The following is a 20,999-nucleotide window of genomic DNA, read 5'->3' as shown; positions in this document are numbered from 1 at the left end:
ACAACTGTTTTTCTGCATACAAAAGCCAGAGCCAGCGTTAGGGGGTAGCAAGCAGGGCAATTGCCTGAGGCCACACACCACAAGGGCCCCTGCAAAGCTAAGTTATTCAGGCTTCATCTTGAGCCCTGGGTGGTGGAGCTCAGGCCCCAGGCTTCAGCCCCCTACGGTGGGGCTTTGGCTTTCTGCCCTGGGCCTCAGCAAGTTTAATGCCAGCCCTGCTTGGCAGCCCCCTGAAACCTGCTTGCAGCCCACCACTGGGCCCAGGAACCCTGGCTGAGAACCACTGGCCCTAGAGCATCTCTCAGAAAAACATCCAATTTTGATTTAAAGATTGCTAATGATAGAGAACCTACCATGACCCCTGGTAAATTGTTCCAATAGTTAATTATCCTCACTGTTAAAAATGTATGGTGTATTTCCAGTTTGAATTTATCTCGTTTCACCTGCCAGCCATTGGCCTGTTACACCATTCTATCAGATTGAAGAGCTCATTGTTAAATATTTGTTCCCCATGTAGGAATTTATAGATCGTCATCGCGGCTGCCAAATGTTTAAAACACATGTAACAGGATAAACAATTAATAATTTATAATGAAATTTAATAAGTGACTATGTTAGAGTCACTAGCCATGTGCACACTCGGGAATAGATCTCAGGAATTTTTTCCCCATATTAGTCCCTTCCCTGAGTGCACCTTGCGGGGCGGGGGCGGAATTTGAATTATTAACTATTATTTGTCCTTATCCGGCATTTAAGAAAACAAAACATGGCACAACATAAAACTGAGCCAACAGATGTAAGGGCTCTGAACGGGATGGGTGTATGTCTGCTTCCAGTCTTGTATGGATATTTATTACAAAAAATTAATTTACAATGCATCAGAGCAGCTAAGAGATTTCATATGGTGCACATTTTCCTGACATACCTTGGAAAGGTGCTGGATACATCTGTCCTACAGGCTGGAGTTGGGAAGCAGCTGCAGTTTGTGAATAGGCATATGCCATTCCCGCATACGGCTAAGGGAAGAAGACACTTTGTTTTGTTTTGTTCTAACAGTTTCAGTTACATGCTACTCTCTATAATGTCTGTTATGGATGAAGTTTGAGAATCAAGGTCTGAGTGGAGCATCTGTAGATTAAATATGGATGCTAAGACAGCGAATGTCACTGAAGCCATTTTTAAGGAAGAACAAGAATAAAACTGATTCACTTCGGTCATCTCTAGGTAGGACAACCACAAAACCCAAATAACTTTTCTTCTGACAAGCTTTCCTCACTCAATGTAAGTGAACTGAAGCATCTGGGGGTCACAAATGCTATTAACTCAAAGACTTTCCATTTAGTCCAAAACAGGAGTTTTTCAAGGGAGTGTGCGAGCCAGATGCACCTAGTAAATGTTCTCTAAATTTAGGCCAATTAACACCCCACTCACAAAAAAAACCCTGCAAGAGTACAAATAATGCAGGCACAAGTCCAACAGCAGAGTAGAGGCTATCTAGTTTATTCCACTGAATGCAGCATGTATTATTACCTGCCTTGTAGGCAAGTGGCAGATTAGTCTCAAGAGCCTGCACGTGCTCTGAGGGCTTATGCTCTAATAAATTGGTTAGTCTCTAAGGTGCCACAAGTACTCCTTTTCTTCTTTGAACTGGAGGAGTTAAGGGAGACAGAGAGGCACATAGATGAGACTCTCGGAACACAATAGAGAAGTCCCACTCCCCACATGACAGCCTCTGTGCTGCTGAGGAGGATGAAAGTCTTGGGGAAGGAGAACATCAAGGTGGAATGGAGGGAAATGATCCCATAGCTGGTATCCTCTCATGAGGGTGGAGACGCAGGTTATTAGGCACAGGCTCCCCTACCCCACCCTCCATACAATTTCAGAAACCAGATGTGGCCCTCAGGCCAAAATGTTTGCCCACCCCTGGATTAGAGTATTAGAAATATAGATGGTTGGGTTTTGTGGTTTTCTCAGTCATCATGGTATGTTGCCTGCTCGGTGTGAAGGTCGAGGACCTCTCAAGACATCTAGGCACACTTATGTGCAGTGCTGCGGATGAGCCAGTGGTCATGGTACATGTCGGTACCAATGACATAGGGAAAGGTAGGAGAGAGGTCTTGGAGGCCAAATTTAGGCCACTAGGTAAGAGACTGAAGTTCAAGACATCCATGGTAGTGTATCTGAAATGCTTCCAGTTCCACACACAGGGCCAGTTAGACAGGAAGAACTGCAGCGTCTCAATGAGTGGATGAGATGGAGTTCAGAGGAGGAATTTAGGTTTATTGAGACCTGGGGAAATTTTTGGAAAAGGAGGAGCCAAAGAAGGAAGAATGGGCTTCATCTAAACCCAAACAGAACCAGAGTACTGGCATGTAAAATTAAAAAATGTCTAGAGGCATTTTTAAACTAAGGGGTGGGGGAAACAGATAGGTGGAACACAGGATCTGGTCCAAGAGGTGAATATAGCTGAACCACTACATAACAGAGACCATAATGTAATAAAAAGTTAACATCCTTGTAGGGGGAAAATACCAAAGTAACACACCACAGTTTAACTTCAAAGAAGGGGAACTGCACAAAAATGAGGCTAGTCAAATGGAAATTAAAAAGAACAGTCATAAGAGTAAACTGCCTGCAAGCTTCATGGAAACTTTTTAAAAACACTATAATAGAGGCTCCAACTATAAGTATAACCCAAATTAAAAATAAATAAATAAATAAAAGGACCAAAAAAAGCTGCCATGGCTAAACAGAGTAAAAGAGGTAGTTAGAGACAAAAAGACAACTTTTTAAAATTTGAAATCAAAACCTACTGAGGAAAATAGAAAGGAAAAAACTCTGGCAAATCAAGCGTGGAAGCATAATTAGGCAAGCCAAAAACAAACAAACGAACGAACCCACCAAAAATTGCTGTTTTAGTTTTTGTAAGTACATCAGCAACAGGAAACCTGCCAAACAATAAGTGGGGCCACTGGATGATCAAAGTGCTAAAGAAGCACTCAAGAAGTTAAAGAAGAAGTTAAATGAATTCTTTGCATTGGTCTTCACTGCAGAGGATGTGAGGGAGATTTCCACACCTGAGCCATTTGTTTCAGATGACAAATCTGAGGAACTGTTCCACATTGAGGTGCCAATAGAGGTGGTTTTGGAACAAATTGGTAAATGAAACAGTAAGTCACCAGATCTCTTGGATAAATACCATCTGGTCCTGAGGGAGCTCAAATATGTAACTGCAAAACTACTAACTGTGGTATCAGGTTTCAGAGTGGTAGCGGTATGTAACTTATCGCTTAAATTAGCTTCTGCACTAGATGACAGGCAGAGAGCTAATGTAATACCAATTTTTTTTTTTTTTTTTTAAAAGGCTCCAGAGGTGACCTGGGCAAATTACAGGTCAGCAAGTCTAACTTCAATACCCAGCAAATTGGTTGAAACTATAGTAAAGAATGGAATTCTCAGACACACAGAGGAACACAATATATTGGGGAAGAGTCAACATGGCTTTTGTAAAGGAAAATCATGCCTCACCAATCTATTAGAATTCTTGGAGGGTGTCAACAAGGTTGAATCAGTGGATATAGTGTACCTGGACTTTCAGAAAGCCTTTGATAAGATCACTTGCCCAAGACTCTTACGCAAAGTAAGCAGTCATTGGATAAGAGAGAAGGTCCTTTCATTGATCGATAACTGGTTGAAAAAGATAGAAAACAAAGGGTAGGAATAAATGGTCAATTTTCAGTGGAGAGGGGTAAAATACCATGGTCTGCCAAAGGATCTGTACTGGGACCAGTGTGGTTTAACATAATAATAAATGGTATGGAAAAAGAGGTAAACAGTGACGTGGCAAAGTTTTCAGACAATAGTAAATTACTCAAAATACTTAAGTCCAAAGCTGACTGCAAAGAGTGACAAAGGGTGACAAAATGGCAGATGAAATTCTATGCAAAGTAATGCACACTGGAAAACATTATCACAACTATACACACAAAATGATGGAGTCTAAATTAGCTGTTACCACTCAGGAAAGAGATCTTGGACAGTTCTCTGAAAAGATCTGGTCATTGTGCAGCAGCAGTCAAGAAAGCTAACAGAATATTAGGAACTATTAGGAAAAGCATAGATAGTAAGACAGAAAAACATAATACCACTATACAAATCCATGGTATGCCCACACCTTGAATACTGTACGCACTTCTGGTCACCTGATCTCAAAAAAGACATTACAATTGGTAAAAGCATAGAGAAGGGCAACAAAAATGATTAGAGGTATGGAACAGCTCCGGTACGAGGAGAGATTAAAAAGACTGGGATTTTTCATCTTAGAAAAGAGAGACTGGGCGGGGGGGGGGAGAATAGAACAGAGGTCTATAAAATCCTTATTCATTTTCACCACACCATTTGTGAAGTGTTATTTACCCCTTCACATAACACAAGAACCAGAGGTCACCCAATGAAATTAATGGGTAGGAAGTATTTCTTCACACAATGGACTATCAACCTGTGGAACTCATTGCCAGGGGTTGCTGTAAAGGCCAAAAGTATAACCGGGTTCAAAAAGAGTTTGATAAGTTAATGGAGAATAGGTCCATCGATGGTCTAGGGAGGTTGTGAAAATCTCCATCACTAGACATTTTTAAGAGCGTGTTAGACAAATCCCTGTTAGGGATTTGTCTAGATAATACTTAGTTCTGCCATGAGTGCAGGGGACTGGACTAGATGAGCTCTCGAGGTCCCTTCCAGTCCTATGATTCTATGGCTATTAGCCAACATGGTTAGGGATGCAACCCCATGCTGTGTGTCCCCCTCAACCTCTGACTGCCAGAAGCTGGGACTGGACGACAGGGGATGGATCACTCGCCGATTGCCTGTTCTGTTCATTGCCTCAGAAGCACCTGGTGCTGGCCACTGTCAGCAGACAGGATACTGAGCTAGATGGACCTTTGGTATGACCCAGTATAGCTGTTCTTATGTTCTTTAAATATTCTTGTGGCTCTCTCTCTGAACCCTCGGATTTTTCAACATCCTTCAGTTTGGTTAGATGGCTCCTTCTTTGGGTGGCTCTTCTATTCCCAACAATGGAGAAGAGCATACATCTAAGGGAGCGCTGCCACCAGAAGCATCAGAGGTCTCCACTAGTCTGATTTCAATACCTGAAAACTCTGTGCACTTCCAGGGAGAGCTGAATGGGACTGGAGGGTTGCAGGCATTAAGGCAGCAGAGGGTGCTTGGAGCCCAGAAACAGATGGCTGAGGTACTGAAAAGGAACAAGAGAAGATATCTAGCACAGTAAGTCTATCCTTTGTTGCTGACAGTTATTTTCAGTTGCTTAAGTTACTTGACAAAAGTGTATGGAACCCCTACATGATTAAAGTAACTACAGACACTGAACAGACCAAGGCTAATGTGAGACTGCCCACAATCTTGCCTAAGTGAATCCATCTGAGGAAGATTAAGGGGCTGTCTTCACTGCAAAGTAAGCATGAGTTTGCCCCTAACCTGAGTTCCCTCCACACAGAGAAATGCTTAACTCAAATGTGATAGTGTTTTTAACTCAAGTTGTCTGGCCTGCCAGGAGGTCAAGGTTAAAGCTTGAGTGAACACAACTCAGCTGTTAACAGTACAATTCTGCAGTGTGGAAGCTAGTTAACTCCACTCGAGTGCTACGAGTCCTCCAATGCCTTCCCATAATTCCCCTTCTCTCCCCCTCATGTACACAGAAAGGACAGAGATATTCTCCCACAATCCACTGGGAAAATTCCTACAGCAGCTCATCAAGCCATGGGAAGTCTTAGTGACAGACAAGTGCAGTGCCAGTATGGACATAAGAGCTCAAATGTTACTTTGCTTTGTGGTCCTCTTCCACTCAAGCTAGACTAACTCATGAGAAGTAACTTCAGTGCAGATAACGAGAACTGACGCTGCAGTGAACACGCACCCTAAATAACTCAGCCTCCTGGAGAGCTGAGTGATGGGAGGGTCACTCACAAGTCACGTCTTCTTTTCAGTTCTTTAAAGTAACACACCATTCATGCAGCAGAAAATGGTTAAACATGCCAGTCCACGAGTGCAGTTTCTACCTATCAAACCCAAACAGACCAATTCATTACCTTGTGTTGTCAACTGAGGAAGTACTGCATGAGCTGGCTGCGAGAAAGGTCTCTTGGGGGATGAAGAGACAGGCTGTGCTGTTCCTCTCAATGTATTTGGGTCCTAAAACGTTCACAGATTTCAGTCAGTATTACTGAGCTAACAACTTACCCAAAAGTTTGGATAAAAGCTATTCCTAAGACCAGATATGATTAACAGCAATGCACCCACGTATAGACAGGGAATTTAAGCTTGACAGGAATGCTAGCCTCATGTGGAACTGAATGTCAACAATTCCAATCATACAAGGTGACCCACGAGCTTCAAAAAGGCACAAAGTGATACACTGACAGAGCAGTCACCCCCGCAGGCAGGAAGAGCAGCCACTGTGCACTCAGCAGTAGTTCTTGCACAGCCTGGAATGTATATCAACGCCTACTTTAAGGAATATGAGAGCTTGGTGACGCACCTCTATTTCTGAGTCACTGGAGTCAAGCTGGGTGCCTGCTGTTCCTGCAAGGAAAGGAAGCATAGGCTGTCCCATTTTAGCCATCCGAGAAATCAGCTTTGCTTTTGCTACATCAGGATTCTGGAAGAAACATTTGCAATTACATTGTCTCCGTATCTTTTAACCCATTTTTCAGTGCTCTCTTGACACTAACCCGGATTATTATGGCTCTATAGAGCCCAGAATTATATATTGACTCGGTTGCAGAAGCTTTGTTCAGTCTTTTTCCAGCTATCAAATGAAGAAAGTCTCTGTATTTAGAGAATACCCGAGATCTTTTGGTCCTTTAGATAATACTTTATTTAAAGAGAGAATAGAGTTAATATACTGTTTTTACATCTGATTTTACAGTCATGAGTATTGTATGGCTATCTATTGTACACATTAACAAGATAGAAAGACAAGCTGGACGAGGTAACATCTTTTATTGGACCAACTTCTGTTGGTGGATGGGATGAACTTCACAGAGCTCTTCCTAAGGTCAGAGCAAGGAAACCAAAGCATCCAAGCTAAATATAAGGTGGGACAGATTGTTAAGCATAAGGGGTTCACACATGTTGCAGCATAGCTTTTGAAGGTGTGCAGATTTTCTTTGAGAACATGACAGAGGTCAAATACGAAGTATTCACTTTGTGAACATTCACATAGGAATTGAAGGGAATCAAATATCTTTCCCGAAACAACTCTACAACCTCATCCTCCAAGGACAAACCCCAAGGACCTCCTACATGCTTCCCAAGATACACAAACAAGGGAACCCAGGCAAAGCCATCATATCTAGCTGAAGAAATATCAGGACTCACAGAAGCCACCTTCACACCACTCACCACACAAGGGGCAGTTTCCTTCAGAACACAACGGACTTCCTCCAGAAACTCCACGACATTAACAACCTCCCTTATAACACCATCCTTGCCACCATGGATGTCAATCTCCCTATACACCAAAATCATCATGATGGAATTGCTGCCTGCTTCAAATACAGTAACTCCTCACTTAACATATGTAGTTATGTTCCTTAAAAATGCTACTTTAAGCGAAATGATGTTAAGCGAATCCAATTTCCCCATAGGAATTAATGTAAGGGTGGGGGGTTATGTTAGGTTCCAGGGAAATGTTTTTCGCCAGTTAAAAGACTATATATACACACACATATACTGTGTGTATGTATGTGTGTAAGTTTTAAACAATTTAATACTGTACACAGCAATGCTGATTGTGAAGCTTGGTTGAGGTGGTGGAGTCAGAAGGTGGGATGTTTCCCAGGGAATGCCTTACTGCTAAATGATTAACTAGCACTCGTCTGAGCCCTCAAGATTTAACACGTTGTTAATGTAGCCTCACACTCTACAAGGCAGCATGAATGGAGGGAGGAGACACAGAATGGCAGTGGCTGCAAACATTCCCTGTGGAAACCGAACGTGATGATGAACCCATGCTATCCCACTGGAGCTCACCGCTCCCTCCACTTTCCAAAGTGCCAGGGGTGCATGTGTGTGACACACACACACGTGAGAGAGAGAGAAACGTGCATTGCCCCTTTAAGTACGCTGACCTCACTAAGTACACTGACTTTTTAAGCAGATCAGCAAGTTGAGATAGCAGCTGCTGCCAGCAAGCTCCCTCCATCCTGAGCCCTGTCTCTTCCCCGTCCCTGCTCTGTGGAGATGCGGTACAGGAACGGGGGTCAGGAGCAGGGGGAGGGGGACACTGACATCAGCACCCCTCTTCCCCCCCCCCCACAGCTAGCAGGAGGCTCCTGGGAGCAGCTCCAAGGCAGAGGGCAGGTGCAGCACACAGCAGTGGGGGGAGGGACACCTGAACTGCCCAGCAATTGATAGCCTGCTCTGTGGCTGCCGCACAGGGAACTTAGGGGAGCTAATGGGGGGCTGCCAGTCCACCCTGGTTCCAAGCCCCCACCAGCTCACTCCAATGCGCTGCTCTTCCTGCAAGCAGTGGACAAAGCAGGCGGCTGCCAAACAACGTTATAAGGGAGCACTGTGCAACTTTAAACAAGCATGTTCTCTAACTGATCAGCGACATAACAACAAAACAACGTTAACTGGGACGACAAAGTGAGGAGTTACTGTCTCTACAAGACAATGGACCACACATAGAAATCCAACCCAAACATCGCCAAACTCATCCATTTCATCCTCTGATAATAACTTTACATTTAACAAACACTTTATCTATACCCTGGGAACTGCCATGGGTACTAGGATGGGTCCCCGATATGCCAATCTCTTTATGGGATACGGAGGAAAAACATCTAGAAAAATGCACCACAAAAATCAGTAATTTACCTGAGATACATCAATGATATTTTCATCCTCTGAACAGACAACTTAAACTCCTTCATAGTTTCCATTACAGCTTCAACCACCATGACCACAACCCCCCATCCATCAAACTCTCTCTTCCACACCAACACCAGCTTCCTGCACACCAGGATAAGCTTCAGCAATGGAACCCTACAGACAGCTATACAAAGGAAATCCACAGATCACCACACCTACCTTCACAATCCAGTAACCACCCAAGACCCACCAAGAAATCTGTTATCTACAGACACTCAGATACCACAGAATATGCTCTTAGGACGAAGTCTGAGATACACATCTTACACTTAAAACTGCCTTCATCAAACAAGGACACTTCACCAGAGAAGTAGACTGCAACATGGAACAGTCCACCCACATACAGCAGGAGAACCTGCTTCAATACAGAAAAAACCCACCAATGCATATCCCTACTTGTTAGCTACCATCCCACATTAGAACCTATATGGGGTATCAAACAATTACAACCCATACCTGATGGGGACCACATCCAGGAAATATTTCTTTCAGGATGCCCTCTTCTGGCCTTCAGACAACCCTGCAACCTCTGCAAAATCATCAGAAGAAAGCTGCTCACAGACCAAGACACACCAACCCAAAGCTGCACCAGACCCTGCCAAAACAATAGATGCAAAACCTGCAGCCATATCCCCACTTCTACAATAATCAATATCCCACACAACACATCTTTCTAGATTCATAGGTCTTACACACTTCTATCACAAGTGGTGTACTTCATCCAGTGCATCAAATGCCCCAACAGCAGCTACATGGGTGAAACTAGACAGTCACCATGCTCTCAGAAGAACTCATGCAGAAAAATAAGACACAAAACACCCTGTCACTGACTGGCAAACACTTTTCACAAAGCAATCACTCCATAACTGACTTCAGTCCACGTCCTTAAAGGAAACCTGCATGACACCTTCAATACACAAGCTTGGGACCTTAAATTCATAATTCTGCTGGACACTCAAGAACATGGACTTGTCAGAGAGACTGGTTTTATGGCCCATTACAACAACTTATAACACTCTGCTGCCTACTAATTCTCCATTATCCTACAACTGCAGAAGTAGGAATTTTAAGTTGTCTTCTACAACAGGTGTGAATCCGTTATGCTTAACAATCTGTCCCATCTTGTATGTAGCTTGGACACTATGGTTTCCTTCTCCAGACCTGAGGAGGAGCTCTGTGAAACCCAAAGGCTTGTCTCTTTCACGGACAGAAGTTGGTCCAATAAGAGATATATCACCCACTTTGTCTCTCTCATAGCTTGAGACAAACATGGCTACAACACCACTGCAAAAGATGGAGAGAGTTTCATGCCTGAACTCCTAGAACTGATTTTCAAAAGTTAACCAACTCCTTCATTCTATGACTGTGCTCCATCTGCATAAGGGATACAAAGGAGCCCAGATTTCTTGACAGTAGCCCATTCTATTCTGTAGCACATAGGAGACCACCTCACACTATTGCAGCTAACAAGCTTTACTTCTGAGGGCTGCAAAAATAAAATGGATAGCAAGGAGTATTAAGTTGACTATCACCATGGTATCTGATCAGTACATATGAGATGACAGTTATAGTTCTATTAACACCCACAGAGCCAAAGAAACCACACCCTTAAATACAAAATTACCCTTTTAGGGCCATTGTACAAATGTTTTTTAAAAAGCATATAGACCCATATTTCCTTGAGTTCCCCACATCACAACTAAAAATGACAGAGAAATGCTCAAGCTCTCCTTGTATAGGATCAAGCAAGTCAGATTCAAGGCTGAAACTGTTGCCTTAACTTCAGTAGACATGGCCTCATCCAGGGAAGTGGGGGAGAACCAGACCCTCAAGTGATAACCTTTATGCTACTGGACAAGATGAAATGAAAAGCTTTTCTAAAGTATGGAGCTACTGAAGATGCCCCTAACCATTAACAGGATGAGAGATGCAACATTTTAAAACAATTTACCAAATGAGAGGCCACAGGGAAGTGAAGGAGGAGTTAAGACTAGCATTTCTCTTTCAAAACATCAGTGATGACAAAGCCCCTGAACACAGGGGACAGAGTTGTTTCAGGCTCCCATGAGGTTTACTCCTGGAGGGATTCTGCAGGACTGCGTACCTGCAGAAAACGCCCCCACCACCCCGGGCAGATTTCCTGTGTTTCCCTGCAGAAAACAGCAGGGAAGCAAAGGGAAGCTGGGGGAGGGGGGGGGCACACGAGGTTACATGCCACTGCCCCCACTCATTCTGCAAGCGCAGAGCTGCCCAGAGGAAGGAAGCCGTCTGTCTTGGCTCCGCTGACTCTGCAGCTGAACTCGGACCCCCAATCCACTGATCCCAACCAGCTGCACCTGGACCCCCCACCCCATCAAGCACTACTCCCCCAGCATCCAGACCCTCCCACCAAGTCCCACGTAGCCAGACCTCCCCCTCCACTGAACCCCATCTCCCCATACCCAGCCCCAATCACCTGCACCAGTATCCCCTGCACAGTGCCATTGCCCCTGCACCCGGAACCCCACAAATGAGCCTCTATGCATGCAGATCTCCCACTGAGCCGCCTGTACCCAGACTGTCCCACACCGAAACCTCTCACCCCACACCTGGATCTCCCCCCATACTAAGCCCCTCCACACTTGGATCCTGCTGGGCTGAGCCTGCCCACCCACACCTGGTGCAGAGGGGCAGGCCCAGCCTTTGCACTGTGTCAGGATCAGATGAACCTCACTGCTGAGTCTCTGTACCAGATGAGGTGGGGGCTTCAGGGTGATCCCCCACCTCAATGCAGCCAGTGGCCTGTGCTCTCCAATGCCATGCTGTGACATATTGACAAATAAAATTTGCAGAATTTTAAAATATTGTGCGCATAATTTTTAATTTTTTGGTGCAGAATTCCCTGAAGAGTAGAGGTTATTGGCTATTCTAAGGAAATGATGAACCTCAGGGGGCTTGTATATTACAGACAGACAAAAGTTATCCAACTTTTTTTTAAATCTATTATTTTAGGCTGCATATACTGACACATTCCACTAGTGATCCAGGGAGCTTAGTTTACAGTATAAAACTCTTGCTGTTCATTTAAGGACAAAGTTTCAATCTTAATTCTGAATGGACAAGGACTAAGCCTTCCCATGTTTGTACAGCACACAGCAAAACTAGGCTTTGATCCCAAGTGAGGCTTCTGGGTAACACAATAGAAGTGTTAAAGAGATCATGCTTTGCTTACATGCATTTCAGATAGGCCCTTAGCATTATTTTAATAATTTGGGCATGACTTAAATATTCGGACATTCCTGTATATGTTTCACATTAACTAAAGCAACACTTACTGCTAGTTGTTCATTTATAGAGTTAGACTTGGTCCGAACAGCTGGCTCTCTGCAGAGAGGAAACAAATATATATTGGGATTAAAGTTAAAAAAAAAAAAAAAAAAAATCTCTGAAGACCTGATGAAGAGTACGCTACATCTCTAAATCACTAAACATACCCGTGAACTGTAGTCCCCACAAGCAAAACTTCACTTTTCCATCGTAAGATATTTCAACACTTCATGTTTGGAAAGCTATTTGTAACCATATATGACAGTTTAGAGATACTGGACCATTATTCTGTAGCAAATTCCATGACTGTGGAATTGCAAAATACACAAGTGATAGTATATAGTGATATATTGATCACATAGTGATCAATGGCTCCATGTCTAGTTGGCAGCCGGTATCAAGTGGAGTGCCCCAAGGGTCGGTCCTGGGGCCGGTTTTGTTCAGTATCTTCATAAATGATCTGGAGGATGGTGTGGATTGCACTCTCAGCAAATTTGCGGATGATACTAAACTGGGAGGAATGGTAGATACGCTGGAGGGGAGGGATAGGATACAGAAGGACCTAGACAAATTGGAGGATTGGGCCAAAAGAAATCTGATGAGGTTCAATAAGGATAAGTGCAGGGTCCTGCACTTAGGATGGAAGAATCCAATGCACCGCTACAGACTAGGGACCGAATGGCTAGGCAGCAGTTCTGCGGAAAAGGACCTAGGGGTGACAGTGGACGAGAAGCTGGATATGAGTCAGCAGTGTGCCCTTGTTGCCAAGAAGGCCAATGGCATTTTGGGATGTATAAGTAGGGGCATAGCGAGCAGATCGAGGGACGTGATCGTTCCCCTCTATTCGACATTGGTGAGGCCTCATCTGGAGTACTGTGTCCAGTTTTGGGCCCCACACTACAAGAAGGATGTGGAGAAATTGGAGAGAGTCCAGCGAAGGGCAACAAAAATGATTAGGGGTCTGGAACACATGACTTATGAGGAGAGGCTGAGGGAGCTGGGATTGTTTAGCCTGCAGAAGAGAAGAATGAGGGGGGATTTGATAGCTGCTTTCAACTACCTGAAAGGGGGTTCCAAAGAGGATGGCTTTAGACTGTTCTCAATGGTAGCAGATGACAGAACGAGGAGTAATGGTCTCAAGTTGCAGTGGGGGAGGTTTAGATTGGATATTAGGAAAAACTTTTTCACTAAGAGGGTGGTGAAACACTGGAATGTGTTACCTAGGGAGGTGGTAGAATCTCCTTCCTTAGAGGTTTTTAAGGTCAGGCTTGACAAAACCCTGGCTGGGATGATTTAACTGGGAATTGGTCCTGCTTCGAGCAGGGGGTTGGACTAGATGACCTTCAGGGGTCCCTTCCAACCCTGATATTCTATGATTCTAAGTCATTGATGATAAGTATCAAAGGGGTAGCTGTGTAAGTCTGTATCCACAAAAATAATGAGGAGTTCAGTGGCACCTTAAAGACTAACAGATATATTTGGGCATAAACTTTTGTGGGTAAAAAACCCCACTTCAGATGAATGGAGTGAAAATTACAGATACAGACATAAATATACTGGCATGTGAAGAGACGGGAGTTACCTTACAATTGGAGAATCAGTGCTGTCAAGGCCAATTAAATCAGGGTGGATGTGGTCCATTCCCAATAATTGATGAGGAAGTGATAATACCAAGAGGGGGTTGCCATCAGTTTGGGTCTTACAGATATTTTCACAAATACTACGTTCTAGGAGCTCTGAACTCATTCTGCTTCCTTATTTTCTTACCCAGGCTTGAGAGGTATTGTCGAAGGAGGCAATCCTACAGGGTCTGCGGAGAAGCTGTCCGAATTGGGTACTGGGGAAGATGCAGAAGAATCCCTCGAACCAATACTGTGCCCATCAGTGCCAGACTCCTTTACCAGCTTCACCTAAGAAAACCACAATGAAGGTATTACACACAGACCTGTTGTTCTGGGTCCTGAAACAACTCTTTAGTATTCTGCTTCTTTCTGGCCAATGTTTTGTTCATCACACTATCATTTGCTGCAGAGTGAAAACTTACATCTATTTAAGAATTATAGGTTTGAAGTTTCCCTCTCCATCTCACTCTTAATAACTTGATGAAGGCTAGATTTATTTTTTCCTGAACATCTTACATGCAAGTGGAGGAAAGATACCTCAAATCAGATGCGTCTTAGTAATGCAGTTATATCTTTGTACTTATCCTGACATTTTACTGGGTATACAGAAGCTTTTAACTATGTTGGAATTTTCATGTACAGGGGTGTTGTTACTTTACAGGTAGAAACGATAGAAGTGTTGCCAATCAAGAGCCCAAACCAGATGTACAAAAATATATTTGGAAGGAGACACTCACCCGCTTAACTTCCACCTCAAAAACCAGGGTGGAATCAGAAGGAATGCGACTGGCTACTCCTTGGGACTCATAAGCCCATGCTGGAGGAATAATGAGAAGTCGTCTCCCCCCTTTCTTCATCCCCATCATCCCTTCTTCCCAACCCTTTACATTTCAGAAATACAAAAGAAGAGAAAATTGATCTGTAAGCAGCAGTCTGACTCAGTGACACAAAAATATCTGCAATCATTCTGATGAGCCTGTTCTAGGCCAGGTTATAAAGGTTCCAGTATGCATATTGAAGAGTTTCTGTAAAGCCCTGGGGATACAGCGTTGCTCCATTTAGGATAAAAAACCCTTAGAGTAGCAATATTAATTTCTAGGCGTCAGGAGACAACACCTAACATACAAACAGTGGAGCAGATTGCACCTGCTGCCATCTTTAATACGGAGATGCAGCCAGCTTCCAAGACCTCTGTTTGGGTTCCAGAAGCTTGGATGAAGCCTTGCATAGTAACTCAAGGCTGGCCTACACTGGTAACTTACACTGGCATGGCTACCTCTTGCAGGGGTGTGAAAAACCCACTCCTGAGTGACGTAGCTATGCCAACCCCCCTTGAGTGGAAGACACCGCTAGGTTGATGGAAGAATTCTTCCATCAACCTAATACTGCCTCTCTGGGAGATTGATTACTTACACAAACAGGAGAACCTTTCCCATTGGCATAGATAATGGTCACACTAAGCACTACAGTGGCACAGCTGCGGCTGTATTGCTGGAGTGGTTTGAGTGTAGACATATCCATAGTTTTCACAGGTTAACACTCGGATACTTTAAAGAGCAACCTCTGGTAACTTCTGCTGTATGTTAGTAATCTGGCCAATTAAGTGCCATGCTTAGGTTTAGACACAGTATTTAAGGAACCTGATTATGGGTAGAGAAATGTAGAAGTTAATGGAGCAAATTAAAGAGTCAGTTTATAGCAGTATCAGCTACTGGATTAACATGCAGATATGCATTTAAAACAGACAGATGACAGAATTCATCTTCAGTTAGTGGCAGCTTGCCACAGGACTAGTACAGATTACTATTAATGCAGTAATTAAAGTTTAAATTGGGAAAAACTGGTTTTGAAATCCTGAGGCTTGTTTACACAAACACTTAGTTCATGGACAAGCTGGGGTGTAAATCTACCCCACACTAACCTGCTACACACTAAAGTGTCTGTGTGGATCTTGCGGTCGTGAACTAAAAGTTCAGTAGTCCATGGCAGCAGGGTCCACGCAGACATTTACACTTAGGGCGCAGCAGGCTAGCATGGGTAGATTTATGCCCCAAACTAAGTGTTCGCACAGACAAGCCCCTAGTAGACAAAAAACTGTCCCTCCTCCCTGACCATGAAAGAATCTCAGATCTGCACCAGTTTGATGGACCAGAGGGGGTGCCATGATGCAGAGGTGGTCTTCAAAGGAGTTTCATAAAATCCCTACACAGCTTCAAGTGATCTACACGTGAATAAACGTAAGAATAAATTCTTCTTGGACCGAGTTTCCTCACAAGGAAGCTACTTTTCTGGAAGCTGTGTAGGGTAAAAGTGCTGCCACCAGAAAAGTATCAAGGCATCTTCTGACAAAGATTTATTTTCAAATAGGCAGCTTCCTTTCTACTGCACAGGAAAGTTCTATGGACTTTGCTCTCTCTATTACCGACAGAGAACAAGGAGGCTTGGTTATTGGAAGTCAAGGCAATAAGTATAGATGCAAGATGCTGTGCAAAACAAGGAAAGAAGAGATTTAAAAAAGTCAGCAATTTCTTCATGTCACTGATGCAAGCACAAGTCTTATACTATCATAAATACAATAGAAGTTATTATGGTTTGTGTGAATCTAGACAGAACTTTCAGAAGTCCTCCAAGATCTGAGACTTTAGTACACAGAAGATGAAGGTAAAATGCCAGAAGTTCTACCTTAATGACTTTTCCAGAACCCAGCTTCAGACGCAACAGCTTGTCCTTGTTGACGTTTGAATCAAACACCTATGGAATTGGAGGTTAACAGGGTACAATCACTAGGATTTCCAACCATGGGGCTGACGAAGTTTGCAGTTGTAAAGCAGTATTCAAACTAGTAAATAATTTTTGAATAAAAAAAATAGAGCACAATGTCCTTTATTTCATAAATACCTACCACCCCTTGTGTCTCCCAGTGTGGTAACTTCAAAAATGAATGCTAATGAATGGGGGGAGGGGGAAGAAAACATAGCATGCCCAAAATTTCTAACCAACTGCACAGTGACAGTTTTGTAGGCATCCGGTAACTGGAGACTTAGGCTTGAAAAGCAACTTTAAATTCTACAGCTTGGGCAAGAGTGAATCAAATTAAATGCTACACAGCCAGATTGCCATAGCAATAGTACAATGGGCCCAGCCAACTGTTGCTAGCTTAGTGACTTCTGGGAGTTGACTAGATACAACTAGATTTTAACTTCTGTAAACCGTTATACAACTGTGTAACCTTAGTGCTCTGCTTTATGTACCACCAGTTTAAGGGGACAGATGACAGTGTCCTACAGCAAGGAAAGGAAATTAGACCTGGATCTTCCATAGGGATCGGCAACCTTAGGCACGTGGCCAGTCAGGATAAGCCCCTGGCGGGCCGGGCCAGTTTGTTTACCTGTTGCGTACACAAGTTTGGCCGATAGCAGCTCCCACTGGCCACATTTCGCCACTCCAGGCCAATGGGGCTGCAGGAAGCTGGCAGCCCTTCCCACAGCCCCCATTAGCCTGGGACCAGTAATTAGAACTGCGGCCAGTGGGAGCTGCGATTGTTTACCTGCTGTGTCCGCAGGTTTGGCCAAACGGGCCCGGTCCGCCGGGGCTTACCCTGATGGGATGCGTGCAAAGGTTGCTGATCCCTGTTCTATACAGTAGCAGAGATCACGAGCCACAGGACCATGGGAACATCACAATATGCTGACATCCTAGTGACTTGCTTCCCAAAGAAGAAATGAAGTCACCTTATTGACCATATCTGCATGCCTTATTGAAGGAAAAGCATTCTTCCCACATAGCATGAGCAGCTGACTTTTTAGGAATAAGATGCTCCTCACCTCCCTCAAAGCACTTTCCTAAGAATGAGTTACTAAACAAAAGCACAACTTGTGGTGTAAAAGTAACATCTTCAAACATTCCTAAGTTTCTAGAGAAGAGAGGCTCTGATGGCAGATATAAAGTTACACCTGATGCCCGGTCAAGCCATTTTCAAAGCTAGGATGACTAGTTCTGTTTTCATGGCTCTTTTATTTTTAATATCCAACATGGATATTTAACAGGTCACAAGAATTTCGATCATCTCTTCCTGAGCACGTATGGAACCAGTATCTATCTTCACCATTCAATACTCAAAGGAATTTATGAAGGGAATTTTCTGTAATATTTTTTACAAATCCTATGTGTACCTCAGTTTCCCCTATATTTAGCATTGCTTTCCAGTGTGGGGGAAAGGAATAAGTTTGCTCTCAGGGAAAACTAAGAGACATGGGTGCCTCTTAGTCACAGGTCCTCAGGACTGGTGACTGACACTGTCACAAAGTAAGTTGTGATGGAGAGAATACTTTGCCCATCCAATGGTGTTGAGATTACGGTCTCTTCCAATGACTTAATTTGAGAAGGGTTAGTATTAACGCATTTCTAGTAGTAAAAGCCGTTTACCTGTCCAAGCCCATTGTTCTGGAACAGCCAACCGGTATAGGCAACCTCCAGAGAGTCTCCTACTTCCAATCCCTGCCCCTCTCCAACGACAAGATCCTGGTATACTACCGAGTCCAGTGAAGGGATGCTGTTGCATTTAGCAATGCATAACTGCAAAGGAAGTCCAAACATTGGCATCTTTTGTCTGTGGCCAGCTGCAGCAGCACAACAAATTCTACTTAGAAGGAAGACTGGCAATATCTGATAGGTTCTCACTGTAGCAGTGAGAACCTAAGTGTTACCGATAGACTTTATACATGTGGACATTACTGATGCTTCATCTCCTTATGCAGCACTTTGCTCATATGTAAAATGAGAAAACCACTTAGCTCACAACAGCGTGTTGACGGGTTTAATTAACATTTTAAAACACTAACATCTTGGGATGAAAGCGCTACAGAAGTATGAAGTGTCACAATTTGAGACATGCTACCCTGTATTCAAGTGAACCAAACAGAACGCCAGCTAACCAAAGCTCAGCCAGAATTCAGCACATTCACAAAGCTGCAATATGCATTTCAGTTTTACTTTAGTGGGAGATGAAACTGAACTGGGCTTTGATTAAGAATGCAGCTTAGCAAGTTGTGAGCAACCATGATTTTTGTTTGCTGTTCTGAACATGATACAGCACCAACAGCATAGATATGGTTAGTGCAAGAGTGCAGCCTGCTGGATTAAGAAGATTACCTGTTTACTGAAATCCATGGCTGCCTTTTCTGACTCGAACATGATCGACCAGTTTTGTCTCTGATCATCATAAAATGTACTGTAGTTGTTGGGCTGAACCTATGGAAAAAGAAATCAGTCCCATATCAAATTTAGAAATGTGTTCAAGCACTTGGATTTTAATTATGATAAAAATCTACTGAAATGAGATAGAGGAGTTTTATTGCTTAAAAACGAACTAGGCTCAGATGCCACAAGTTAGCCTTTATTCCTCTGATCAGTACCCTGAAGAAAAATGCTTCAGAACTTGCTAAATATATGATTTACAAAGTTCTTCATATCGGCCACAATTTCCTAAACTGGATGCCTAAAGTTAGGCTAGGAAATCTCTATTTAGGCCGTTGAGCATGAGCGGCCTGATCTTCAGAGATGCAGAACATACCTAGTTCCCACAATCAGTGGGAGCCGATGGGCTGATTTTTCAGAAGTGCTGAGCACCTATCTCAATTTGGGTCCATAACCATGAATTTAGGAGTCTAAATTTAGGCACCCAAGTGTGACAGTTGGAGGTTTTTTTGTTTGTTTGTTTTTTAAATGAATCCTGTGTGTACTTTTGTTTCCCTCCATACTTTGCGTTGCTGCCCAGTAGGAGGAAAAGGATTAAAATTTGCTCTGAGGACAGACTAAGACACAGGTATGTGTGTGCACGCAGTCTAGCTGGCTGAGTGGATTGAATGGGTAATTAAAAGAAGCGGCTGAAACCGACCCAAATCAACAAAGGTTGCAGGATGACAAAGATACCCCCCTCTCTCTCCTGAAGACACACTCCCCTCACAGCAACTGAACAATCAACACTTAACACCAGGAAACCCCAGCAGGCAGGACATGTGAACTGAACTAGAGAACAAAGGGGAAGAGGTGTCCGGTGGCTGGAACAAGGGCTGCCTTTTGGACGGCCACAACAGCTCTGACCTGGGCAAACAAAGGGTACAGAGAACTAAAGCAAGGGATAGAGTCCATCACAACTTGGCTGATGGCACTGACTTGGCCAGGATGGACTATGGTGTAACTTCTGCCTCTTGCAGCTAATCTAAGGATTTTTAGCTGGTGTGTGTGCCAGGCAACTAAAATAGTTACCTTGTTTTGAAAAGGCTGCCTGTGTCACTGTAAATCTTCACTGAGAGCACTGCACCCCAAAGGGGTACTCTACAAGCCTCCTGAAGGGGTCTGACTTGGCTGCAGGGAGCTATGAAAAGAGAGACAAGGATCTCTGCTGCTGGAGGCCCAGTCTTGGAGGAACTGCCTGGGTCCTTGGGGCCCGGTACATTAAAGGGGTCACTCCCAAGAGACTTGTTACAGGCTGGGGATAGACCAGAGCCTGTGGATCTGTGATACCAGGTTTGAAAGTTTTGGCGATAGTTGTTAAGTCAATATTAAAACAGGACAGTTTAGAATTTTTTATTGAGATCCCATGCCGTCAGCACTGGCAAAACATTTTAGTAAGATCACTGATCTGGCTCCATGTTTGTTTATAAACACCTGATTCTACCCATGGATTGAAATTGCTTTAAAACACAAACTTGCTGAAAATGGATTATGGAGCTAAAGGGAAAGAGGAATTATTCTGAAATCAAATAAGGGGATGGAGGTGGCTTGACATCTTTCCTGCTGCTTGTTACTCATAGCTATTTTTAACCTATTCAGGACTCTGGTTCTCTCTGAAATTGGAGAAAAAGTTAAATGGAAACTTTCAGAAAGGCTTGCAAAAACCTAGCAAATTCTTACTGAAAGAGAAACATGTGGTCAGATTTCACACAGAGCTTAGACATTTTCTTGCCTTCTCTTCATCAAAGAGGGCATTTGTTTCCATTCCCATAATCATTTAAGTAAAGTCTAGGACATATGTGAATTTGGGTTTCTTTGATCCCATTGCAAGTGTACAAGAAAAGCAAAACAATGTAATTTGTTCTGTAAAATGAGGCTTAT

General features: G+C 43.5%; 1 protein-coding gene across 8 annotated transcripts in view; it reads right to left on the bottom strand.

Annotated features, from left to right (window-relative positions):
* Positions 1 to 20,999, bottom strand: part of FKBP15 (FKBP prolyl isomerase family member 15) — an 81,348-nt gene that overhangs the window by 43,922 nt on the left and 16,427 nt on the right. For all 8 annotated transcript variants that reach the window (XM_084650170.1, XM_084650171.1, XM_084650173.1 and 5 more), the window contains exons 6-15: positions 19,035 to 19,133; positions 18,309 to 18,458; positions 16,566 to 16,634; positions 14,621 to 14,764; positions 14,029 to 14,171; positions 12,270 to 12,318; positions 6,557 to 6,676; positions 6,108 to 6,210; positions 5,151 to 5,254; positions 926 to 1,016 (exon numbers count right to left, since the gene is read on the bottom strand). In XM_084650170.1, coding sequence (XP_084506296.1) covers positions 926 to 1,016; positions 5,151 to 5,254; positions 6,108 to 6,210; positions 6,557 to 6,676; positions 12,270 to 12,318; positions 14,029 to 14,171; positions 14,621 to 14,764; positions 16,566 to 16,634; positions 18,309 to 18,458; positions 19,035 to 19,133 — 1,072 coding nt within the window. The remainder of the gene's footprint in view (positions 1 to 925; positions 1,017 to 5,150; positions 5,255 to 6,107; positions 6,211 to 6,556; positions 6,677 to 12,269; positions 12,319 to 14,028; positions 14,172 to 14,620; positions 14,765 to 16,565; positions 16,635 to 18,308; positions 18,459 to 19,034; positions 19,134 to 20,999) is intronic.

The sequence above is a fragment of the Lepidochelys olivacea genome (genome assembly GCF_965140295.1).
Source record: "Lepidochelys olivacea isolate rLepOli2 genome assembly, chromosome: 16".
Taxonomy (NCBI): domain Eukaryota; kingdom Metazoa; phylum Chordata; order Testudines; family Cheloniidae; genus Lepidochelys; species Lepidochelys olivacea.
This window is presented reverse-complemented; position numbering and strand designations above follow the sequence as displayed.